A 27,110-nucleotide genomic window follows, 5' to 3' on the forward strand; every position below is an offset into this window, starting at 1 on the left:
ATGGTATAATTACCTCCTACTGCAGTAGATCTTCTGAACAGATCCATCAGAGATTGTAAAAATGCTGCTACACACCTTGAAATTTCTCCCCAAATCCTGATACTGCCACAACGGAAATTTGCTTTCCTGGCGACCCCCAGCACCAACATGGCCCCTCAGCCCTCCCCACCCCGTTCGGCCCTCATGGGGTGCTCACCTCAGCTCCGCCAGCAGCCCTGGAGGTCACAGCCACAGCAGTGCGATCCCTGAGAAGTAGCTTCCAGCAATTTCCATGGACTGCCCGCCTCTCCAGCTGGGTTGGGGTGGCTGCTGCCGCTCAGTGAGCGGCTGAAGAGGCATTTGGCGTTTCACAGGGTCGGCCTTCACGGTGAGGAAGGAAAAGCAGCCACCTCCACTGAGGAGGTGGGACAGGGCAATGCCGGCACCTGCAGAGCAAGGAGGTGTCCAGAGCCTGCGAGACACCCCCAGAAAAGGGCCCTTGCCAGAGAGATATCCAAGCGAGGCAGAGTTTGGGGACTCTCGAGGTGGCGGCAGTTCTCCTACTGAAGGAGGCAGGGAGGCTCGAGGTGCCATTTCTGACAGGAGGACACCTGCAGCATTTGCCTGAGTCACTGCCCTTCCACTCCCACCCTCTCTGTCTCCCCACAGGCCCCGCCAAGCCGGAGGGCCGGCCACAGCTGCCTTCCCTTCAGCCTGTGGAAAAATCACTTGAGCAGCTTCACCTGAGCGCCCTGTCGGCCGAGACTGCCCTTCACCCCTCCAGTTGTTGCACTCTGGGCCTGGTTCAGAGCTGGTTTTCCAGCTGAGTACAGTTGTGGGTGTAGGAGAGCGGGTGGTGACAAGGTCTCCACGTGCCCTCTGTTGCTGAGCAATTGACTCTTGGGCTTCCCTGCAGCATGCATGAGGAGCAAGCCAGTACCACAGCTGCAGGGAGCGGCATGACCGAGCCTTTGTCAGCATTTAGCAGCTTCAGTACCTGGCGCTCAGTTATCAGCAGACGTACCAGCACGTGAGAGCTTTCCAGCTCAAAGGGAAAGGGCGCAAGCACAATGAAATTGTGCTCTTACATTTACTGCAGTGCTAAAGGGCTTAGTTGCTGTAGACCTACGTGCATCCCACATAACAGAGGCAAGTTTCACCATCTCTTTGCCTATACCTTTCCGTTCCATAAATGAGGGCAAAATATTTCCCTGGCAAGGATGCAGTGAACGTTAGTTTGCTAATATTTGTTGCAGCTCTCAAGCTGAACATAGATACTCAGTCAAATACCCTTCCACGCTGGCTGTTTCATGTTTTTCCTTTACATAGTAACGGTGTTTTAGGAACAGGTTCTCTTCTGCAAGAGATTTCACACTCTTGTGACTCCTTTGACTTCGGTACGTGTTTTTGAGTCAGCAGTGTAGTGTATCAGAAGGGAAGTATATGACTTGTTCTGCTGTATAGAATGTCTTTGCAAAAAAAAAAAAAATTGCAAAATAGGCAGTCTCATCAATTTCCTCCCATTTTCTTGGTTGCTATAGTTTGAGAAAAGGCAGATATGTATTCTTTTCTAATTCTAGATATTTTTCCCTCACAAAGGTGGGCCTGGCTCTGGCAAAGGTAGCCAATGCAAACAGTTAGCCAAGAAATATGGATTTACTTACCTGTCTGCTGGTGACCTTCTACAAAATGAGTTATCATCATTATCAGAGAGAAGTAAATTGATCAAAGACATCATGGAATGTGGTGAACCTGTGCCTGGCGTAAGCAACAGTTTTATTTGGGGTCCTAAGAGTTAAACAAAGGCAGTGGTAGGTAGATTGTCTAAAAGGGTGGAAATAAGAGACTAGAGCTGATGATTCCCACTTAAGTAAAATTAATCTGCAACTTGAGGGAGAAGTTTCCTCGTTGCCAGATCTGTGGAACTTCTTTTCCCTTTCTATGCCAGTATTTCTTTACATTTCAGGCTCATATAGGCAACAAATAAGTCATGAAATACAGTGAGACAGATGCTGCACTATGCAATGCAAAATGTAAGATTAAGTACAGGAAACAGAAACTTTATGTCCATTTTATAGCTTCACATTTCAGATTCAGAGCTAGTCTTCCTGGCAGCTATTCTAATTTACAATACCTGCAGCAGTTCCCTGCAGAGCTGGCTGACATCCCAGAGTAGCTGGACTGCAGTTCAGTGGAGACTGTGAAGACGGAGTGTGTTATTCTCAGCTGGACTTGACTTTTACGTGGCAGGTCTGCAGCCCCAGCTCTTGGTGGGTCTTCAGCAAGTGCAGCTAGATCATGGGATGTGTTTGTTAATGAAAGATACCAGGAAGTGCTGCTCAGGGGAAACTAAAAGCTGTGCTGAGGCTTGATTTTGATTGCTTTGCTCTTCAGTGTGTTTGGTCAGATGGGTTCTTTTATCACTTTCCATGTAATATATCAGTGACATCGCAAAATGCAATCAGATTGGGAAATGCTGCAGCAGTACTCCAAAGTTTCACGGGTATCAACATTAATTTTGAAACTATGAAATATTCCCAGCTATCTAGAGAACACTTTGGGAACTCTTGGATGGGTTGGAACACTAGATTTGTGTAGCATAGCTGATCCTGAGAGAAGAAAAAGTAGGGTGCCCTGCTACCTGCAGGACAAGAAAAACACCTGCATTCACAGGACCTGCTTTTAGCAAACCAAGGCAGTTCTCAAGGGCGTAGGACTAAAGTCAGTGTAACAAACAAAAGTATCAATCTTTCTTATTTTTTAACCAACTCCTTTTCTTTCCAATGCAGGGTATTGTTCTAGAGCTACTGAAGGAAGCCATGGTTTCCAAGTTAGGGGACACAAAAGGATTCCTGATCAATGGGTATCCCCGGGAGCTGAAAGAAGCAGAAGAGTTTGAGAGCAAGGTGACCATATAATCGTAATGCTGTTAGAACTCCTATTAAGATACAACTGTACTTCTGATGCCACTTGGGTCCCCATCTTTAGCTGATTGCAACAGGGATGTGTAAACAGCCAATCCAACAGCATTGTGCTGCTGGTCACTGAAACTTTGGGACCCCATCAATATAGCAACTCCAGCTTTTGCCCTCACCTATACAGACTCTGTAACACCAGGAGAAGTAAAGGCTGATTTTACCCAAATTTAATATAAACCAGGAACAATTCACATTTAGTGGAAAGCACCATTTTTAGAATCAGTTTCCTAATTCTAGTGGATGGCTGCTATACTTCTTACGAAAATCTCACAAGCATTATTTGATGTAGGTTCATAAAAGCCTGTATCTTCACAGTTAATATCGCTTACCATTGAGCCAACTCTGCTAAAGCTTGCTGCCACTTTGAAACAGCAAAACACAGATTTAATTTTTGTGATGAGTAACAGGTGGCATAGCCATAAAAAGAGTGTTTTGCAAGTGACTGTTGGCAGTTCAGAGAGTTATCGATTTCCTCAGTATGCGCTAAGACCTACTGAGAAGTCTCAGCTGTACATTCCTCAATCTGCAGAAAATACTCTATATAAGCCCTATGAATGAATTTGCCAGGGTTTAGGAGAAAAGAAGTGGTGAACTAGGGGAAACAGTTTATGTTCTATAATATTACACTCCACAAATGTCCTATACAAGTTTGAAAGGTAATAAAACTTTAATGAATCATCTGTTTTCTCCCTGAACCTTTAGCTGCTTTATTTAGTTGATTACCAAAAGAGCCCAGCAAGATTTAGGCATCAGAAGCTGAACAAAATAATGGGTGGTAGGATTTGCTATAGAAGCCATTCACAGAAATGTTGATCTATTAGTACTGTCCTGGTTTCAGCTGGGATGTAGTTAGCTGTCTTCCTAGTAGCTGGTACAGTGCTATGTTTTGAGTTCAGTATGTGAAGAATGTTGATAACACTGATGTTTTCAGTTGTTGCTCAGTAGTGTTTAGACTAGAGTCAAGGATTTTTCAGCTTCTCATGCCCAGCCAGGGCACCTGACCCAAACTGGCCAACAGTGTATTCCATACCATGGGACGTCCCATCTAGTTTAGGAACTGGGAAGTGGGGGGGAAGGGATTCGCCGCTCGGGGACTGGCTGGGTGTCGGTTGGCGGGTGGTGAGCAATTGCCCTGCGCATCATTTGTACATTCCAATCCTTTTATTACTACTGTTGTCATTTTATTAGTGTTATCATTATCATTATTAGTTTCTTCTTTTCTGTTCTATTAAACCGTTCTTATCTCAACCCAGGAGTTTTACTTCTTTTCCTGATTTTCTCCCCCATCCCACTGGATGGGGGGGGAGTGAGTGAGCGGCTGCGTGGTGCTTAGTTGCTGGCTGGGGTTAAACCACGACAAGTACCTTTACTAAAATGCCACAGACTATTAAAAAGACATTGGAGATTTCTTTCATTTTGTGTAGAAGGAGGAACTATTTCAGCAGCACTGCTTTTCTGGCAGGCTTATGTGTCATGTCCTGTGAACACTGGTGTATGCTATAAAGTAGAACTTAGAGATTGGAGTATCCTGGACTGAGGCATTGCCAGGCAAACAAGTCTTGATGCATCCAGTGCAAAAGGAGAGACCCTTTCAGTTCCCACAGACACTGTAGCAGCAAACGATCCTGTAGCCTGAGCTGCCTTTCACATTTGGAGTAAAATACAAGGACCCCAAGTGATAATTTTGAATGTGCTAAGTCATCCCTGTTGTATCCATATATATCCACTTGAGTTTTCACAGGGTGAACTTGGCTGGCTGTAAGCTGCTTAGTAAGTCTGTGAAGTTTTTTTAAATGAGTCATTATTGAGATAATGCTTTGCAGTTCTTTCTAAAGGGCGATGAGAACTTCTTCCTACATTACAATTGAATGAAAAGAGGTGGACATCAGGCTTTATGAATTAATGGCAGCAAAGTGCAAATGAATAATGCTATGTATATACATGATGTGTAAAAAGCATTATAATTTTTAACAAACAGCTGTTTTCATTAGAAGACATTGGCAATAGTACTTATACTTAAAGGCTTGACAGGCCTAAATAGAATTAGCTATGTAGAAACAGGTTATTCTCCAGCCAGTTTTGCCCAATTCCTTTCTATGATATAACTGTACTTTCACCTAGCCATAATTCTAGAGAAGCACATGTCTGTGATCCCTCCTTGGTCTTTCTGCTAGGTGAGAAATAGAAGACAATATTAAAATTCCACATCACAAGGTGGAAGATACTCAGTAAGACAGAGTGAAGACCCAATACATTAGACTTGTTTGGCTTCCTGCAGATGTCCCCACAGCATGCATTATTTAAGCTAAATTATGTCGGGAAAAAAGTAATTAAAAAAAACCCAGTAGTAAAAATTGCTGTTATATCTGATAGGGGCATTACTTTTACTTTTTGCAATTTTTAACTCAGAAGAATGACATTTCTGTAATGTTTTGAATTCCAGAGAATAGCAACATTGGAACTTGTAAGAGAACCATATAGATTTTTCAAAAGCAAATCAGACCCAGTCTATCAAAAAAGATGCTATTATCTGATCCTACCAGTCAGTAGACTCCTTCTTATCCTTATTGTAAGGTGATGATATGACTATAACTGATGAAAGCCATGATTCCTCATTTATTCTATTATAATTTAGAACAGACTATGGAATTCCTCATGTGGAGCTGTGAGGAAATAACTTCTCACCATCTTAGTCCAATTATACAAAAAAGACATTTGTTTAAATCATTGATTAAGCCCACATCTTAATTTTAACTTCTGAAACAGTGCAAGCCTCTTGAACTGTTAAAACTGCCTTGTTGGCTTTTTTAATCCCCAAACCCAATACTGCTGCTGCTAATAGCATTCATGTTTTCTGAGCCGTGTGGAAAAAATGGATGGATAAGAGCCTGTCATTGAACTGTCTGACATAATCCCTTGGCTTCAGCTGTCTCTTAGAAAGTCATCAAGGTAGTATAAAGGTCAACATAATCCAGACATCCTCAGTCAAATGCAGAGGGCCTAACATGAAATATTTACCTTTAGAATATTTCTTCCTTTAAGGGCTGTCAACAAAGGTAGCAATGGCAATTTCCATATATCAGTCATTTAGACTTTCTTTGCTGTAGCCATGATAAAAGCATGAATTTCTAACGGTCATGAATTTCTAATGGTCACTAGTGTGAAGAACAGTCCTCTTTTCTCAAGACTTCTCACTCTTTCCTAAGAGGTGTTCTCCAAATCCCTGCTAGAAAGGGAAGGAATGAGAAAAAGCCTGAGAGCATCTCTGAAGGATTTAATACATAACTGCATGGAAAAATTATCACATTACTTTGATCCTGTAACACCTTTATTTTACTTGATAGAGTGTAGTTTATCTCTTTAGACTCAGCCCAACAGTTGCTGCTCAGACAAAACCTTGTGTCAGAGAGAGCTGTGCCTGAGCGGGGTGCATGACAGAGTGTATTGCAAGGTTTATGCTAAATGACACACATATTTTTCAGCATCTTAGGGAAAGAACGATGGAGATTTTTGTTTAGAACTTTTGGCTCTCTCCTAAAATATTATAAAGAACATTTTGCTCTTTCTTGCCAGTTCTTTTTCACCCATAAATTACTGCAATATCTATGATCAAATGTAGATAGAGACAATTATTTACTATCTTTGCCAAGGCCTGGAAATAAAAATAAATAAATCTGTATTTATTTTCTTTATAGAAAAGGGCAGACTCTCCCTTATGACTAGTTTGGCACTAGCCAAAAAGCACTAAATGGTGGGCTTCTCACAAAATTTGGAAATTACTCACCAATTTGAAAATGCAAAGAAATAATATCACATCGTTCCTTGATGCCATGGATAGTAATGATGTAGAGTTACACAGTGAATATTGACATAAAATAGTGTGTGACATAAAGCAATTCACAGGATGTATTCCTGTGAATATGTCCAGTAACAAGCATTTGATGGTGTCCCTGAGCCTGTCTGTTGCTACTCATTTCTGTTTCAAGTGGGCACACTTTAATTTGGACATTTCCTTCTATTGCCTCTCGAAATTCTAAGCTATAGTTTACCACTTCCTGAATGAAAATATACTTTTCACAGATTGAACAAAGCAAATGCTAGAAGAACAACTGTGTCAAGAATTCCATAGGTCCAGTGCTGCTTGCATCAAGCTTTTATCAAACAGTTACAAATAATGAACAAACTGACGATCTTCAGTCCAAGTAGCCAGAATTTTTCAGATTATCTCTCCTTTTCTCTGTATGTGTAGAGCCCAGTCAAGCACAGCCTTGGTCCTGAATACTGGGATCTCTAAGTGCTGCTATAATAAGAAGTGGTTTTTTTTAATAAGCATAATTTCTGCATAGACAAATATGAAAGTAATTTGCTAATAAATTCCTTGATGACTCTTCTGGTAGCATTTCTTTTCAAAATTATCCAAACAAAATCAGTTCTACCAGCCCAGTGGTTTGAATACTTATTGTTTTTTCTTTGTCTCTAGTTTGGGGAGCCAAAACTTGTTTTCTGCCTAGACTGCTCTGCAGAAACCATGAACAGTCGCCTTCTGATGAGAAATCAGAGCAGTCAGCACTCTGATAACGTCGAAACCATCAAGGAAGCAATCGAAAGCTATTTCCAAGCATCAAAACCTGTGATTGCATACTATGAAAGGAAGACACAGTTATGCAAGGTAAATTGCTTGACCCTTTTAATTAAATATTGCTTTTTACTTTCATTATATGAGCAATATTCAGAAAATACTGACACGACAGCATTTATGAACTGTATTAGTTTCTGCACTTCCCAGTTTGTTCTCACCTTACGCTTCCCTGGTTTGTTTGCAACTTCTACAAACCTCTGAGTTCCACAGTACAATTTGAAAGAATAAAACCACAGATTTATCCCGAGTCTGAGAACATATCCTGAATCACTACCTCATCTGTATAGAATCTCTTATTAAACATTAATGCTTGAAAGCTTTTTTTAAGTATTAGGATTTATTTCTCTATAAGGGCTTTCAGAACTAGGATGAAAGATTATGTTAATCCAAAGCCCTTTAGTTAAATTTACAAAACTGACAGTGTATATCCTGAAATAAAACAGACCTGCACACAAGAAAGATCTTCCTGCTGGAATAAATTACATAGTTGTATTAATTTCAGTGAATTACCTCAGTTTACATGTACTCAGGATGTGATATTTAAAGCATTCTTTTTATTCTCTAATCAATACTTTACAGAGAAGCAAGAAAAATTCCATCAGTGCAATTAAGTGATGTATATGCTGGCACAGCACATCTGTAAACTCATTTACATGGGATATTTATATTTCTTTTTATATATTTCTCTGCTCTGTTATGGCAAACTGTTCTTCATGTTCAGCTACAGAAAGATCTAGTTCTACTGATCCTCCTTGTCCTTAAAGGGATAGAATCCAATAATAGTTTCTGGAAATATTATGGGAGCTTTTTTCTAGAGGCTGTAGCAAACACGCAAATCACATATCCCAAACCTTTCTCCTCTGCAGAGTTCCCAAAAGAGAAACACGCACTTAATTTATGCAGCCATATCCCGACCTGAGAACAGAGTAAATGACATAGTCCTGAGAAAAATGATACTCAAAGGGAGAGTCCTGATTTGTGTCCTTTGCTAACCCCACAATAAGTGCACAGAAGGCAAACTCCAGAGTGACAGAAAAAAAATCCCCAATTACTTTTCTTTTTTAAGCTTAAGAATTATTATCTGGTTTTATTTGTATTTTCTTTGATGAGCTACCATTGCAAAGACGCATCTAATTAGGAATTCAGTACAATATGCACTACACCAACTCAGTGCAATGCAAAGGAAAATGGAGCTCTCTGTATCTCTAAGATTTTATTCCAGTGAGCTGTGCCTACCACAGTGTTTCCCTTTTTGAAGCATCAGGGAATTGACAGCCTGTAAGAGAATGAAACTACACTAAATACTTTCACACAGATTTTGCATTCATGGTCTGCCTTATTTCACTTGATGTAGACTCTCCTTGCCCTTCCTTAATACTTCCGCTGCAAGTTTCTTCTCCAACTCCTATGCAATCTGTGCAATGGCAAAACATGCAGTCTTTTCTTGAAAGCTTATAGCTCATTAGTTCCTTAAGGGACTTGCCTCGTCCCTTATGTGCTTTGTACACTTTTATCATTAGTTTTTGGGGGAGCTGACGTTGTGTGTTTGCATGTTAGAAAATATTCGTGCATTGCTTGAACAGTGCTTACACTGTTTTTCTTACAATGTCTGTACGTGGTACTTGCTTCTGATGAATGTAGGTGTTCAATGTACTTCCATCTTCTGGGTGGACCTATTGGGTCTGAAAGCTCTGTAAAATCAGCTATATAAACATTATGATGTAAAAAGTCTTTTTAAGGTTGAAAAACGTGTTCTATTTTTATTGAACACAGGTACTCTGTATTGAAATGTCTGCCTCATCCACTTTTTACTAAACTGATGAAATACACATCTGCTATCAAAGATGTGATTCCATTATGGATTTAAGTAAAGTAGGGACATTACCCCCAACCCTTATGATGTTCAGTTATTTATCAGCATTTAGAGAACACTGCTGAAATACTCAGCAGAGGTAGGCTTTTAAAATTAATCCTCCCAAGGCTATCCTTGTCACCCTCAGCCAGCCTGGGATACAAGCCTGCAGCCCTGGTGCCTGTACAGCAAGAAGCAGAAGCAAATGTAGTTTTCATACAAGAGGCATGTTAATGTTTTATTGTTCATGGGTGAGAGAAGGGATTTTTTTAACCAAGTGTTGTTGAACAGTTGTGGGTATCTATTTTAAAGTTTACTTTGCACCTACAGTGAAAGTGGAAAAGTAGGTCTGAGCACTTTTTTGCACAGGCCAATTGACTGCAATAGCTATTCTGATCCAAATATTCCCTATCAGTTCTGCAGTGGACAGTGCTCGGATAAAAAAAAATAAAAAATTCAGTTTTTGAAATACATTAAATACTGTGAAACAAAGTAATTTTTCTGGAAGCAATGCTTGTTTAGGAAATTTTTCTGGGCAATTTTCCTGGATAAGTGAACTCAAAAGAGTTTAATCATACAGTCTGACTTGGTCAATGACTCAACTCAAACATAGAGCCTAGCATAGTGGCATCCTTCCAGCGCCCAGTCATGCTTTGGGCAGGAGGTTGGACTAGATGACCCACTGACATTCTTTCCAACCTGTATTATTATTGTGTAAATGCACATCTTACAACCCTATACGTTATTTGTCTCAACAATTTAAAGAATAAAGACAAAGAAAAGACAGTTAAGTCTTGGTCAACAGCTGTTTTGAAACAAAGAGAACTAGATAAAATGTGTAACCGTTAGCTATGTGGGAAATTAAGAAAGAACAGACATTTAGGTTTACAGTTTTTAAACTTAGTGGTGGATATGTTTAAGCTACATGTGTTGAAGAAAGCAGAGAGTGAAGGGGAAGTTTGTAATGCCCAGGACACGGGGTTAGTTTCTTATTTATAGCAACATATTTTACAGACTGCTAAGCATTGACATTAGCAGCCACTCTGATGTTCTCTGAATGAAGAAAGGGAATTCAGGTGGAAAGCAGAAAAACTGCCTCAGTAATACTTCTGACTGCAATTTTTTTTTTGTGCGGGCTAGGCTAAAATAGTCCTTGTTTTTTGTTATTTGTTATACATACACAGAAGACTGAAACTTTACCTAGAGGCAGTCTAACATGTTTAATATTTTTCTTCCTGATTTTAATTATAACACCACATGTTTTCAGCTTTGGGAATTCATTCATTCCTAAGTGGTTTTTATTACTCTGCAACATTGACCAGCGCTGGTTGCAATGCAGCCATTAAGATGATGCTGCCTCTATAATTCTGCTCACTGAAAGAACTGTGTATATGTTTCCTAATCTGTTTCAAGCAAAGCCACCGAAGTTAATTTAGAAGTGTTGATTTAAAGACCCCTTAAAAGAAATTATCTCATCTACATTCATGGTTTTTTTTTAAATAATGCATGGATCTTCATGTAACTACAGACCAGAGGCTTGTGCACTCTTTCTCAGGCAAAGCTGGTGGGATCCAATAGCTTCAGGGAAGTGATGTCTTACCTGAAGGTGCTGTATGCAGATCCAGATCAGTCTGTGATCCCAGGATAAGCGATGGCCAAAGCATCTGAAGAGAAGCTATTTAAGAGGGAAAGAGAAGAAGGGTCTAAAAGAATCTTTAGTTGCTGCCTTCTGCAAAGTTATTCCTGCCCAGGCTTGTTTTTTTCACCAGAAGCAGCTGTTCAGTGGAAAGCCCATGTGAGCTTTATGTCCCTTGGGATTCCAGCCATGTGCTTTCTTAAGAATTCAGAGGAGTGGATTTTGAGATTTTAAGAGGAATAGTAGAGTCTAAATCTGACCTAACTGCCATGAAGATTCAGCATTAACCTTTTCTAGCCAGCTTACCTCAATGTATGACTAAGCACCTCTAATAATTGTAGATGAAATAGTGTTTAATTGTGTAAGTGATCTTGTCTTGTAGGGCTTAACTGTAGCACCCAGTCCCTGCTTTGCCACAGAAAAGAAAATCAGAATTGTTAAATAGACCTGTTTAACAAGAAATTAGGGTTGGCATATCGGTATTATTTGATTTCTCCATTTTAAGTGTATTTAGGACTGGGCAAGGTTTTCCACAGAGTGGGAACAGCACATGGCAATGGTGGTACATGTTTGTCAAGGTTTAACCCCAGCTGGTAACTAAGCACCACACAGCCACTCACTCACTCCCCCCCTACAGTGGGATGGGGGAAGAATAAAACAAAAAAAGTGAAAACTTGTGGGTTGAGATAAAGACAGTTTAATAGGACAGAAAAGGAAGGGATATTAATAATAATAATAATAATAATAATAATAGAATATAAAAAACAGGTGATGCACAATATAATTGCTCACCACCCGCTGACCGATAACCAGCCAATCCCTGAGCCGCAGTGTCCCCCGGCGAACTTCTCCGGTTTATATACTGGGCATGATGTCATATGGTATGGAATACCACTTTGGCTCATTTGGGTCAGCTGTCCTGGCTGTGTCCCCTCCCAACTTCTTGTGCACTTCCAGCCTCCACTGGCAGGGCAGTATGAGAAGCTGAGAAATCCTTGACTTAGTATAAACACTGCTTAGCAACAACTAAAACATCAGTGCGTTATCAACGTTATTCTCATCCTAAATCCAAAACACAGCACTATACCAGGTACTAGGAAGAAGATTAACTTTTTTCCAGCTGAAGCCAGGACAGTATTTAACTTGTCCTATCCAGCCTAAAAGTTTTCAGTCCTGAAACAGGCAGATTAAATGTGCAAATGTAAAATTCAGTCCTGGCCATAAGGCCAGTAAAAAGTCTGGTGTGGGAATTAGATGTTAAATGAGCACTCAGTGGAGGAGGAACTGATCTGTCACGCCATATCAAGGTGTGCTTGAGACTACATTATCAAATTAGCTTCCTTATTCTCTGCGTTGGAATGGGTGTTACACGTGGAGGGAAGGAGCCCAATAAACACAGTAGAGGCAGAAAAACTCAAGTCTGACCTAGCTTCCTCTGCAGTCATTAGAAAGTCTCACTTCACTTTACTTGCACAGAAGAGACAAGGGTATATTGTGGTAACAGCATTCCCGTTTTAATCAATGAAAATTTTATGACCTTCTGTAAACCTAGAATATTGGGTCTGGCTGAGACGGAGTTAATTCTCCCCATAGCAGCCCTCACAGTGCTGTGCTCTGTATTGGTAGCTAGAAAGGTGTTGGTAACACAGCAGTGTTTTGGCTACTGCTGAGCAGTGCTTGCACAGCATCAAGGCTCTCTCTCCAACATTCCCCCCCACCAGTAGGCTGTGGGTGGGCAAGATCTTGGGAGGGAACATAGCCAGGACAGCTGACCCAAACTGACCAAACAGATATTCCATACCATATGACGTCAGCTTAGCAATAAAAGCTAAGTAAATGGGGGGGGGGACGACTTTTGTTATTTACATTTGTCTTCTGGAGCAACCGCTATGAGTACTGAAGCCCTGCTTCCCAGGAAGTGGCCAGACATCGCCTGGTGAAGGGAAGTAGAGAATACAATCTTTTGTTTTCCTTTGCTTTCACGTGTGAACTTTGCTTTTGCTTTATTAAACTGTCCTTATCTCAACCCATGAGCCTTTTCTTATATTTTCTCTCCCCTGTCCAGTTGAGGAGGGGAGTGATAGAGCAGCTTGGGTGGGCACCGGGCATCCAGCCAGGGTCAAACCACCACAATTGTGTATTGATGCATTCATAAATAACTATTACGATATTTGGAAATGGAACATTTTTCCATTCCCCTGACCTCTGAACAAGAACAGTGACCCGATGAAGCTGCCAAAGATCAGGACTCTGTCTGAAATTTCCCTTTGACCAAGATTACCTGTTAGTGTTTCTGCTCAGCAGTGGAAGTGTGAGGCATGCACAAAGGGTGGAGACTTTGGGTGCAGATGAAACATCTGTGAACCTGACAGGAATAAATAATAGTGATCCTTCCAGCCACCCAGCAGAGATGAAGAACTGTGATGTAACTCATGGGGATGTATTTACAAGGGAAGATAAACTGACTGAAGAATGAAGGGCAAAGAATTAGTGTCCTCTGCTTACTTTTCTGCTAAAGCATTAAGTTTCTAAATTGTGTTCTGGAAGGTAAAGTAGTTGTAACAATAAGTTAGAAATTTTCCAATTAGTTTTTAAAAATCATGTTTTGGGGATATAGTTTAATATTCCATAATTTCTTTCATAGTTGTTTACAGAACACCCACCTGCTGCTAAGGACAGCAAACAGGTGCTTTTTAACAAAGACCTCATACTGGAAATGCAAGGATTGCAAGCACTACTCACAAAGACAACAGTTGCAAGCTGCCTGATTCTGTGGGAATCAGATGTTTCAGATGAATGAAATGAAACAAAATGCATTATGGTAGCTGTAGTAAGCAGGTAGATACTTTTGGTTTTAAATTTATTTCTCAGTGATTTCCAAGGCAGATGGACGGAAAAGTGCATCTGAAATTTCAGTAGGCACCTACTTGTGTCTTAATGTGGCTACATGTAAATACCTTTGAATATATGACCCTCTGTCAATGAAGAAGAAAGGGAGAAAAAAAACCTGATTGTTTTTAATATCTGACTCATCTTTTAAAGCTTTTTTCAAGTGACAGTATGTAGGAGGGTAATAAGTAATAGAGAAGAGCAATGCATTGGTAGTCAAGCAAGACAAAACTGATCCTACCTAGGTAACGTAAGACACCTAGTAGGTGTCTTAAATGCAGCTTCCCTGTTCAAAGTCATCTGAGGAAAAGGGGCATGAATATAATAAGGTAGGCAGTCCAGAGCAGAGGATTTTCAAGGATGTCCAAACACCTTCACTATTTCAGATCACATGCTATGGAAGCTGAGACTACAAAGTTCAACCAAAATGCATTTTTCTTTTTTTTTTTTTCTTTTTCTTTCTTCTTTTTTCACAGTGTTGTTCTACCGTTTCTTTCTAAAATCAGTTGAAGTCACATGCTGGGTAAGCAGTAGTTATTAGATTCTTACCACAAACATTTTTCATAACCATTATGAGACAACAAGTGACCATCCACCCTCTCAAGATCTTCCACTCCTGAGCCTTCTCATGCTGATCCTTTGTTAGAAGTGTCTCTGGGGAGGGGCAAATGTGTACTTTTCCCTTTAGGGAAGGGATAATAAATGGTAATAGTGATAGCAGGTATGTAATTTATTTCCATCTTTTGAAAGGTTGTCAGAGAATCATTAACCCTGGTAGGTAAGTAGGTGGGGAACAAAGGAACAAGTGTTTCTATGTCACTCCCATTGGTGGCTTGTGACGCATTAGATGAGACACCAGTCTAGAAAGATACATCAGAAACACTAGCAGGGGATTATAGATAAAACACAGCGGTAAATTCATGCCAAATGCAAATAGGTATCGGGGCAGCATGTTTCCACTGGATCTCCAGACAGCTTGATCCATTGCTCTGAGAACCAGGTACTGCACTGCCTCAGAGAGGTTTTTAACACTCTTTTTAATGACAAAGAAATAAATGTTAGTGACAACACAGCTGAACTTGACTGACCTTCAGTAAGAAGCTTCTAACTAGTGAGTTTATTCCAGAGTCTCAGTCTGTCTTTCTGAAAACAGTGGTCCTCACCCATCCATTCTACAGACAGTTGGTTTTTTCTCAGTGGCAGTATGCATTTAGGGTTCTAAATCCCCAAACCTACAACAAATGGAGATTTGATGACAGAAAATTTAATTGGCTGAATTTAATGCCAAAAGGAGCAATATTGTACTATGGAGATGATTACTCTAGTAATTTTTCATATGAGCTCATTAAATTTCTCTGTATTTGAAGTTACCTAAAGCCATAGTAGCATTTCAAAACTGGAAGCATCATGGAAAACTGTATCTGGATCTTGCTTTTATGAGAAGCCAGTAGCCTTGAATAACCTTGAAAACAGTCCTAATTTATAAGCTTTATTATAAACTGAGAAAGAGAAATACAAAGTTTTCTTTCCTGGAGCTGCAGAGTGTCACTGAATTTCTGTAGTACTAGCTGTGAATTATTGTCACATTAAGTTAGTTTTGTGCCACAACTTTAGGTTGGTTTTATGAATTGGACGTTTGTTATTTAGCAGGCCAGAATGGGAAGCACTGGGGCTGTCATTAGTCATGCTCATCCATATTTTACTGTGAGTGTTAGGAAGTCAGCGTTCCAGCTAGTCATAAAGGGCGGCAATTTCTTCATCACAACTGCCTAGATCTAGACATGAGTGTCAGTCCCAGTTCTAGAAGAGGTCACCGGAAGGCCAATGGCAATCAGCTGTGCTGATTAGATTAGATCAGTTAGCCTGTGCAGATGTATTTATGGAATAAAAAGATAATAAAAATACATATTAAGGCAAGAGAGCTTTGAAATGGCTGTGGCCTTCACCCTTTGTGAAGTGTATTTCCTGTGGGATAGCCATATGAAAATAGGTGTCTCGGCAGTTGAGGCAGACGAAACAAGCTGCTTTATAGCAGCTGAGATTGGAATTGCTAGTTTTATTGCAAGTGGAGAAGGTAGGCATCTGGTCCAGAATGGTTCACTGTTCCCCTTTTCTCTTTGCTACGAGAAAGTAACCCCCTCCTAACCCCTTTGTTTCTGTGGCATAGAAAGCTTCTGAAAGACATGCAGGCCTTGTTTGAGAACTGACCTTTCTAAGGCACCACCTGCTGCTTCACAAACTCTTCCAGCATGTCCGTACTTCAGCATTACATAAAGCAGCAATGTCAGCAAACACCGACATGATAGAGAGCAAGGGAAGCAAGAGAACCGTGCTTCTGAAAGCTTGCGAGGGGAGAGGAGAGGGTAGTTCAACTCAGACTGTAAGATACCCTTGCAGTGAGTCCAAGGGGACTGGACCCAGTCAGGCATGGCTCCTTAAAGGTTGGCCAGGCCGGTCATTTCCAGTGCTGGCACTGCTGTGTGTGGAGGTAGACTGGCTGGATGTGCCAGCACTTCCGACAGGATTCAACAAGGGACCAAACTTCTCAGCATCTGCGGATGCCACCAAGAGCGAAACCAAGCTACGGAGCGTGCATGCAATCCCTGCTGGATCTCTGCGAAGAGCAGCTGCTGACACCCACGCAGGACTTAGCACTGAGCGACTTAAACGTACATTGAGTGCAGTCAGATTGTACAGGAGCTGGCTGCAAGTCAACACCGCATCTGAGAAGAATTTCATGGCCTATTTCAAAAATACATGTTTTGGAGTTTCAAACTCCTTTTATTCTCCTGCAGAACAAAGAGGTGGCAGAAAGTATGATGGTCAGGAATGTCCCCTTCAAACATTACAATTGTCTGGCATCCTCGTCAGCAACTTGGAGATGAAAATGCAGCAATAGCTCAGAAAAACAGGCTTTAGCAAAGCTGTCATGGGTCCATTTAAACGTGTGCAAACTCCATGGCACACATGCATGAGACTGAGCATGGAGAAGCAGAGACGAAGCTCACTTCTGAGTAGAGAATCAAGGCTTTCACCAGGCATTTGAGAGGAGCTGAATAATCAGCATATGCAATCTGCGTGGTGTACACAGCTAGCACGAAAGCTTCTTCTGTCACTACTGTGAAGGGAAAAGACAGCTCCCCTTCTTTGAGTAACGACCTGCATGACACTCACTGCATGGGATGGACATGAAACTCATCGCTCAGAAAAGCTCAGTGCTACATTACATTTCCAAGGGAACACACAGAAGTGTTACTGGCTACAAACATCGTTCCTCTTTGCTTAAATGCAGCTCTCTCTTCCTCAGCATAGGAGAATAAATTGGTCTTGTTTTTATTGAAGTCCAGTCATGAAAAATAACTGGAACAGCCTGGACAATCTCTGGCCAAAACAACCTTCGGGGTGTTAAAGAAAAAAATTTCTTCAATGAAAGTGAGTTCTTGTACAACAAAACCAGTGCCGCTATAAAACACGCGTTGCCCAAAGGTCATCATAAAACCAGAACCAATTCAACAAGCTTGCAAATACAAATGCACAGAAACACACAACCTTGCGAAGTTACTGCTATTTGAAAGCTTTTAGGTCAGTCACAGCATTACATACTCTGACACTTCAGATGACAAGAAACAAATTAACAAGTCAGTACTATTCATCTCATTAACGGTATGATATCGAAGTTACTCTTTTGGAGGGTATTAAGTGTTAAAATAGTTTCTAAAAATCTTTGGAAACTGTTCTGTATATCAAAGGTGTAATTTTACTTTAAAACATAAGTACTTAGGAGAAAGAGCTTAAGCTCCTTCATTTGATTAATGTACTTTGCTCCAGATGATGGAGCCTACAGAACCTTCTCACATAAATCTGTGGAAACACAGTGAATAGTTTGGTTTATGGAATCTCCTCCTCTACATCAGAATGCTTATAACATGAAACAGAACAACTTTTATTTTATATTGGACCGTATTTTTGTGCCAATGTTTAGATTCTGAGATCATTTTTTGTAACTTAATCAAAACTAATGGTTTTTGTCTGCTTCACAGGTTGATGCAGAAGGAACACAGGAGGATGTTTTTCTGGAAATCTGCAAGACAATTGACTCTTTTCTGAAAAAGGAAGAGGCAGCATTTTCATTTTCAACAGAAACGCAGTAACAGTGTATACAGAGCCTCACCTCACGTGCACTTGACAGTTGTGATTAAAATGCTGTTCAAAGCAATACTGCTTTCCTGAGAGGTATCTGGACTTTGTGCATGTGGTATGTTATTTTAGATGAAATCTTTGTTCTGACAATACACTCAATAGAAAGTCGTCTGTATGCTAACTCTACACTAAGAACTGTATATTGTTTTATTGGTTGTTTGCTCTTCATGGGTTAAAAGCAGCATGGTGAAAAGCAGCTCTGGTTTGTATTTCATGATCTCATACATTTATTTGACTGGAAATCAGACAGTGCCTGGCCAGCAGTGAGCTCTTCAACCATCATTCACCATTTAGCATATTAAGATTACTGCATACAAGTTTCCTATTGGTTATTATTTTCTTCTAATTAACAGTATTAATTTTTGTGATGTCACTTAGCTTGTTCTTGGGCTTTAGTGACTAAAATCTGTTCTCAGTTACACGCAGCTGCAAGACAGCTGGAATTAGTCAGGCCAAAAGTTTAAATAAACTTTTCACACATCCCCAGAACAGTATTACAACAAGAAGAAAAATTAATTGAAGGTGAAGATACAGTTGAATATTGTGGAAGTCTGTCAATCCATTATCATGGAGCAGACACCACTGAGACAGCCTTGTCTTCTGCTGGGAATTGTAGGACCTTATACATGATGACTTCCCAGTTTTGTGAGCTGAAGTGAAAAAAATGATTGTATTGTATAGTTAAACGTGCTACCCAGCAATTATCCATATTAACAGAAGTTTTACTATATTAAAGTCTACATATAATGTTCGACTATGAGCCAGAACGTATGAAGATGTCTTTAAATCATACTTGGGAAGTATTTCAAATGTAAAATTCAGGTCATCATCTGGTGTCTTGTACTGGCATTACCAAAACTTTGGCGGGGGGCGGGGGGGAAGGAAAATGTCAGGGATTATTTGATTCATATTGCTTGCATCTTTAGTAAGCCATTTATCCATAATAGCTGCAAAAAAGTCTGTAAAAAACATATTGTATTTCTGTTAGGTTAACCAAAATATTGTGGAGTTTCTTTGGTATTCTGATAGCTAAATAAAAGCTTGTTTGACATGCCTGTAAAGTAATTGCATCCTCTTACTGGAACTACTGGATGAATTCACAGCTGAAGTGGGTTGCATGATTGCTCTTACTGTCAAGTTGTACTTTATGCGGCAAATTTGTATTTTTAAAGTTACCCTTCTTGTAATCAAGACATAACACAAATAAAACATGTACAAAAATGAGGAGTAATGATTTCTGTTACAGTATATGTGGGTTTAATCCTTTTTAAAGCACAGTACATGACTTGAAAATATAGCTCAAATCAGCATGCTTACAGAATATGTCCTTTTTCCCTTCAGGGCAGATTCTTCTGTTCTCTTTTTCTTCCTTGGCATTTGCCCCGTAAATGCTAATTCAATTATTTTTAAGGGACTGTTTTAGGTATGTTCTTATCCTTCATATCCTGGATGTTCCTTCTCTCCTGGGTCCTTTTATAGCCTACATTTTACCTCTGATGCTCTAGGAAGCGCTTCTCCAGCTCCAGACAAGTGCCATTAAGTGACCAGTAACGTCTGCAGTACAACAGCTTTAAGCAAGAGATTTTCAGAATGCATCAGCTTGAAAAGGCAGGTTTTTCTAAACCGAGCCTTGAAGCACTAGCCGCTGTCTGGTGTAGTATTTTTCCAAAAAAAAGTAAAATATTCTGGAGTTACCATGAAGTTGCAAATCATCTGGGTAGGTTTTCTGGAGTATTTTTTATTACTTCTAATTACAATATAAGTTAAAAAGTGTGGAGTATCATACTTGTGCGGGATGGGAACAAAGGCAACAATCATCTGCTCTTTTTTTTTTCTTTAAATCAAATTACAAAAATTATTTAACATACAGTTTCAGTTTAATTTTTCTTTCTGCTTCTTCTGGTCTTTCTATGGAACAAAACAAAAAAATTCCCATGCTTGATTGGGTGTATGTGCATTAGATATCTATTTGCATACGTTCATAATGTATGCAAGAGAAATAGCTGTATATGCATGCATATGGAAATATAAATATTTATACATATTCAATAAAAAGAGGACTTAGCCAAGACACTTCTTTCTTGGGTGATTCAGACTTGAAATTATCCTTCTGCTTCCAATCTCATTCAAATCACAGAATAGAATCATAGAATCATTTAGGTTGGGAAAGACCTTCAAGATCGAGTCCAACCATCAACCATGCCCACTAAACCATGTCCTGAAGTGCCTTGTCTATGCACTTTTTGAATACCTCCAGGGATGGTGACTCAACCACTTCCCTGGGCAGCCTATTCCAACGTCTGACAACCCTCTCAGTAAAGAAATTTTTCCTAATATCCAACCTAAATCTCCCTTGCCGCACCTTGAGGCCATTTCCTCTCGTCCTATCAAAATATACCATGGCTTTTTGTTCTTCCCAAGCTATCCTAAATTGATGACTGAATATTTTCACTAATGTACTTTCGTTATTTTCTTCAAATAATTTTTTTCAGGATATCAACAGAAAACAAATATGACCACAGATTTTCTCCCTGATAATAGATAGACCTTCACCAACTCTAGCTTCCTATAAACAGCATGAATGATGTGGAAAGCATATTTTTATGGTATTAGAGAGCCTTTCAGAGCAGCATCTTTTCCAATTAAAAACTAAAATACATAATGTGAATTTGTGTTGTATTTTTTTAAGGTTCATTGAATTTATTTAAGTACACTAGATACGTGAGATATGTTTACATATGATACTTGCTCAGTGTTTTAGTAACTGTACTGTATTACCTTCCAAATAGATTAAATGCTTAAAAATTTTTTCCTTCTGAAGCAAAAAATAACTACACCTAAAGTTATTGCAAAACTAATACTGATCAGTTTATACCTTAGTTATTAGGTGCAGCCAGCCAATTACCCTTCTTATTGCCATCTTTTTAAGTCAAATTAGTTTCTTTTCTCGCTAATTACTCTGAGTATTCAAGTATCAAAGCAACTGGAAGTCTATTACAGTTATAAAATAATCAAGTGTTTCTGAATCACAAGCTGTACATTTCAATAGAAAATATATTAACTAAAATATGTCACAATAATTACAAAGCTTCTCAGACAATGGTATACAGTGTACCAAGGCTACTAAAATCTGAATTTTCTGCGATCTGAAAAAGAACAGTCTGTAAGATATGAGAAAACTAAAATGCTAATCCTGCAAAAGGCAAAGCAGATTTTAGTAGGTGCAGAGCACCATCAGTTCCCATTGAAACAAACAGCAGAGGAAGGCGCTGGGCATCTTGCAGGTCTGCATAGTGAGTATTTGTATGACGTATTAAAATGTCCTTTTAATGTTTTCCATCTTGATTAAAAAGCCAGAACTACACAGAAAGGAAGTCACAGCAAGCATTCTATATATAAACAGACTGTATCCACATAGTTTATTTCTCACAGTTCTCCTGACAATTGAACATTATTTAAGAACATACTGTATACACAGATAAGAAGAAACATACAAAATGTTTTAAATGATGCACAACAAAATCCAGCAGTATAAAAGAATGCATGTGAACCCTTGCTCACTGCTCAGGCTAAATTTAATCACTGTTTAAATAGTAATAAAAATACAATCTTTCATGGATCTTGTGCAGACTACAAAAGAGGAAAAATTATTACCATATATATGATTTATATTAGGCAGTTTTCTTTGATGAGTTGCACTAACAACTCCAAATACAGAGGCAGAAGGCTGTGTATTTTATTTTAAAGGAGTTAATGTTGAGTATTAGAGACTTTACACAGTTACTACCACTGGCACTTTTCACCATATTTTGTACACATCACATGATCATCTTATATAACATTACATTTAAAAAATATATCTGAGTGACAATTTTATAACATTCACACACCATGAGCTGGTTAAGGAAGCAATGCCACAGTTGCTCCCTGTAGTGCTTCACTGTTGGTAAATAGAGTTCATTGTGGTTTTAAAAAAAAAAAAAAAAAAATTAAAAAAATTAAAAAAATTGAATTCAATGTGATTAAGCAGCTCAGATTTAATAAAGGCCTGTAACCAACCATTGCTGAGACAGTGAGTATTTTTTAGAGTACATCCTAGAAGCAAACACTGTCATTGGTTAAAACCTTGCCTAAAGAAGTCAGTTACTGTGCTGAAAACTATTTCACAACAAAACTGCAAGCTACTAAACTGTTTTTATATAAATACTTCATCTCCTCTGGATCTCATTATAACCAAGTTCTTCAAAGCCTTTGGAATTTACTCTACCTTTAATGTGTGCTCTCATTTCTGGCTCACCCTTTTGTATGTTTTTCTTTTGTGTTTAGATTCACCACCTAAAAATGACTAATGTGGTGAAAGAAAAGTCTCCCAGTGAAACCTTCTGCACACTAGGAATGTTCAGCTGCTGTTCAGTGATCTAGAACCATGACAGCTCAAAGCTGTAGTTTGACAAGTACACCCAGGAAGCTGTCATGCTGTGAGCGACATTTCAGGGAAAGCAGAGTCTTTCCAAAATGTGCACAGAATTAACAATGGTGCCATTGTTATTTTTCAAAGAGGATAGTAAGCCCAAGATGGTAGATCTGCTTCCCATGTCATCTATTTGCTGGAAAGTAGTTTGGGTCAAGATAATTGTAACTGGTGCCCTGGGACATGCAGTAGTCTCTGTCTAAAAATGTCTCTGCTCTGTAAATAGGTTCTAACTGATGATCTTCCTTATGAATCTCTGTTTCATGCAGACTGCAAGGGAAAGAAAAAGATAACAGTTTAAAAGTCAAATATTTTCTTTAACTTTCAGAAACAGCGATCATATTAATAGATTCATACCAAATTTGATAATAATTTATTAATAAAGTACAATTACCCCCACTATTTAACAGTGCCAAACCTATCTGTCCACTGTATTGAGAAAAAAAATTTTATACATCCAGAACACACTTACAAAATATATCTCCCACAAATACATGCTAAAGTATCTTCCACTTTACCCAACACAGGGTATGTGTCCTATGCTGAAGCAAAGATTTCCAACATACACAGCAATTAAGCCAAATAGAGAGATTCAAGCAAATTACAAGTAACAAGTAGAAGTGTATGCTGCTTACCAGTCAGAACAAGAATCACAGAAATCCAAGGACATTTCTTGAGGGCAGTCTTGGCAGTGCCACCGAACACCCTGGATAGGTTCAATTCCGCAGTTATCACACTGAGAAGCAGATGGAAGAGCATTGATAAAACAGCAACTGTAACCACTTATGTTAACAGTATACAGCAATACACCACATAAAAATATAGGTATTTAGGTCGATTACTGCTAGCCCACACAGCTGAATTATTCTCACCACAGACCATAAGGGATAAAGAAGTCCTCATACTCTAGGAGAGGCCCTCCAGAGCCCTGAGGATTGATCAATCTTTCTCTCATGTTGCTTCCCACTCCCCAAATGCTCCATGTTGACATTGTCCTCCTGCTCAACAAAATCAAACCTAGTACTGTCTGCAGTCACTGCTTATCCTCACATGGCTCTAAGAACTGCTGTGACACAATACATGAATGTGATGTTTCTACAGCTCAAGTTCAACCATATGAAATGCCTAAATATAGATCCACTTCCCATGGCAGAAGAAAGCAGTAAGACTAGACCAGTAGAGCTTGTTGGGAGGCTGTTGATGAGCTGCAGATCAGGACACAACAGGTCAGATTGATGCATTTTCAAACTCAGGAAATATAATAACACATTATAGGTGGGCTGGAACTAAAAGCAAGGTGGCTGGGAAGAAAGTGGGACAACACGTTCAGGGAAGGGAACATGTCTAAAACTAAAGCTCAGCAAGACGACAAGAACCAATCCCCTGAGAAGAATCAGGGACAACAGAACAGCCGCTAAGCGCAAGAAGAGCGTGGCACAAAGAGGATAAACCAAAGTACAAATCAAACACCAAGACTGGATGAAAATTCACAATGGTAGAGGGGCAGAAATGCAAAAATATTTGATAAAAAAAGGAAACCTGAGAATTGGACTTGTGAAGGCAAGTAGAACTTTTCAAAAATCTAAACTCTGAAGAGTGCTGCAGAGACAGGATTGAAAAGGAAAAAGAAATGTGGGAAACAAGCCTGTTCTCCCATAGCTTATCTTCCTTCAGAACCTGAAGTTCTCTCACAGCATCTGTGAAACTCATTTACACAGCAGCTCATTCCTGGCCACAACTAATCCACTCAAGGTTACAAACACCTTATGAACAGCTTTGTCACAGCTGTATCCCTTCCTTCCACAGATGGATTTCAGAGTTTGAGGGTTGATACTGAGGAGGGACTAAGCATACTCAGACCTGTTCTGTGAAAATATCCAGTTCAGAATACTGCTAAATACTTTAAAAAAAAAAAAAAAAAAAATTGGTTCCAGTTATCTCAATTTGAAAAGCAAGATAGTGGAAACCCTTGACCTTAATTTCTGTGCACCAGCTTCCCTCTCCCCTGTGAAACAGAAATAATACCATGCCTTTCATTTCCTAAGAAAAAAAAAGAAAGTATTTGCAAAGTGCTCTGATATTATAGCAACGTAAGCCATAAAAATCCCACAAGGGATTCAATAATTCAATATTCAAAGTTGAGTTTGAATAATGTGTAGTAAATGAGTCTGAAGGCCATGCAGAACCAGAAGTGTTCTGAATGGTTGCTTATTTAGGTGAGCTCCATCCAGCCCATGCACTGAGCTAGGCAGCACTCCTGAGGGAAAATAGTACATAATCATGTAATTTCATAGCTTACTATAATGCATAATAAAATCAAATTCAGATTGCAAAGAAACTTTCAAACTTTGAATGCTTGGCACTGCATAATGCCAATTTGCTTTTCAGAGTAATTTTATGTAGAAAAAGCAACTAGTTTGTTACCTAGGAGTCTGGTCTGCCTGATCAAAGTTTTGATTTTTTGGAGACGTAAACGCTAACTGACAAAACAAAAAACCCAACCCAAACCAACACACCACCAAAAAAACCCCAAAACAAAACAAAAAACCAAACACACCATGCTAACTTTAAAAAAAAATAGCAAAAATAAAAAGTGCTTTGGTGGTCTGACAACATGATTAAGTCCGTCAATGTCAACTGAGGCTGTCTTAATTTTCCAGTCATTTTGAACTGAACTTTAAACTGAGTAACTTTGTATTCTTATATAAATGGGTATTAGAAAATAAATCTAGCTGCATAACACTAAACAAGGTGAAGAAACTGTTCCAACATAGCAACCAGTTACACAGAAAATCCCTTGCAAACCAGAAAATACAATTTAGAGAATGCCCTTTCTTTCATGTCGCCTATTAATGGTTGATACTGGGGCAACACATTAGTTTAACTTAATGTTTGTTTTCTGAATTTCACATAACCATTGTTTCACGTCCTTGCTTTAACTTCTGCAAGTTATTACTTGATAGGATTGGGAAGTTGCTACAAACAAAAAAAATTATTAATCTATTACTGTTCTCATTCAAAATCTTTGTCCCTTCTTTGGCCTCAGGTGGAAGCAAAATGACTCCAGATTCATAATCAGAGAATTACCATCAATGAATCATCGTCAAAACAGAACGTAGTGTCAAATGGAATTCTATAATAATTTAACAAGGCTCTAGAGCTGTATTTTCATAACACTAATGAGGAAAAGATAGTATGCTTATTAATTTTCATACATTATCAGTATTCAGTGAAACCTGAGCTATCGGGAAGAGTGAACTGCATGGGATGTTTTTATTAAAGAAGATGAGGGAAAGCAGACACAGTGAACAAGAACAGTGAATGAGGAACCAAACTTGTTATAGCAAACAAAGCCTTTTTAGGAAATCCAAACCATGTTATCTTTGAAAACTTCTACAATCCACTGGGTAACAGAAGAACATCTCTTAAACTCACCTTGAATCCCACATGCTGCACAAATCCACTTTCTGCATGCATCTGCTGGAGTTTCTGTTTCTTCAATTTTTTAAACTCTAACAGTTCTTTGTATTCAGGTAACTCTCGATATGTTATTGGAATACTCTCTTCATCCTGTTCATGGTTTAAAATAAAAATGAGAAACATTCTTTACTTCAGGAATATAATAACTAGTAAGACATATATTCCATAAATCACTATGTATGATTAATAATCTTTGAGAAAATGCTGGCAATATATTCTAACTAAGAAACACACTGGGAAATTATTTTTAAAAACATAGCACAAAACAGCGCATACAGCTAACTTACATTTTATTTTGTATTATTTGCATTAAAACAAAAAACACATTATCCTACAAAAAACGTTCTTCTGGTGAAGAGCTTAGCTGTAGTATAAAGGAGAGAGCAGTGCCTAACTTTAATTCCTAGTTTTTTTCTCATCTTAGATGCCTAACTGCAATTTGCATATAATCCACTTGTCCGTACATTGCGGGCAAAATGGCAGCTGCAGTAGAAGACTTAGCTTTTGTTTAAGACAAAGCTAGTTTATTTTAGTTTTAAATACTTGGCAACAGATATTATACTTAAGAACTGAAATTTCAGGACAGTTTTGTCAAGTTAATTGATCTTTCTCTTTATTATTCTGTGGAATGGTATAGAATAATACTATTCTAAGGGTAGTTACAATCATTGTCCTGACGTACTTCCAAAGCTGTGAAGATATTAAAAGCAAATGACACCCAAAAACTTTTTACATTTTTAAGAATTTTTGCACAAACTCAGATTTTTAAAAGACCCATAAATCAAGACAGTACCAAGCTTCCATTATACGTATTCTTTATTTGAAGACAGTCAATCTTAACAGTATTAACTTCTCACCTTTAGCTGTAAGAATAAAAAGTGATGAGAAGCATCATTCCATGACTGAAAGAGTAGAAGTTTCAGAGTTATCCAACTCCTTCATCCCTTTACTTCATGCTGTCTCTTAATAGTTTAAGAAAATAGATT

General features: G+C 38.9%; 2 protein-coding genes across 4 annotated transcripts in view; one reads left to right on the plus strand and one right to left on the minus strand.

The window, feature by feature from the left end:
* The window catches only part of AK5 (adenylate kinase 5), a 99,373-nt gene extending 79,976 nt beyond the window's left edge, over positions 1-19,397 (plus strand). Inside the window, exons 11-14 of the mRNA XM_069789000.1 lie at positions 1,579-1,742; positions 2,769-2,885; positions 7,438-7,626; positions 18,014-19,397. Coding sequence (XP_069645101.1) covers positions 1,579-1,742; positions 2,769-2,885; positions 7,438-7,626; positions 18,014-18,124 — 581 coding nt within the window. The 3' untranslated portion in view covers positions 18,125-19,397. The remainder of the gene's footprint in view (positions 1-1,578; positions 1,743-2,768; positions 2,886-7,437; positions 7,627-18,013) is intronic.
* Positions 19,398-19,407: 10 nt separating this feature from the next.
* ZZZ3 (zinc finger ZZ-type containing 3) overlaps positions 19,408-27,110 on the minus strand; it is a 64,420-nt gene continuing 56,717 nt past the window's right edge. For all 3 annotated transcript variants that reach the window (XM_069788997.1, XM_069788995.1, XM_069788996.1), the window contains exons 11-13: positions 26,080-26,214; positions 23,280-23,380; positions 19,408-22,914 (exon numbers count right to left, since the gene is read on the minus strand). In XM_069788997.1, coding sequence (XP_069645098.1) covers positions 22,770-22,914; positions 23,280-23,380; positions 26,080-26,214 — 381 coding nt within the window. In that variant the 3' untranslated portion in view covers positions 19,408-22,769. The remainder of the gene's footprint in view (positions 22,915-23,279; positions 23,381-26,079; positions 26,215-27,110) is intronic.

The sequence above is a fragment of the Haliaeetus albicilla genome, chromosome 8 (genome assembly GCF_947461875.1).
Source record: "Haliaeetus albicilla chromosome 8, bHalAlb1.1, whole genome shotgun sequence".
In the NCBI taxonomy this organism is placed as follows: Eukaryota; Metazoa; Chordata; class Aves; order Accipitriformes; family Accipitridae; genus Haliaeetus; species Haliaeetus albicilla.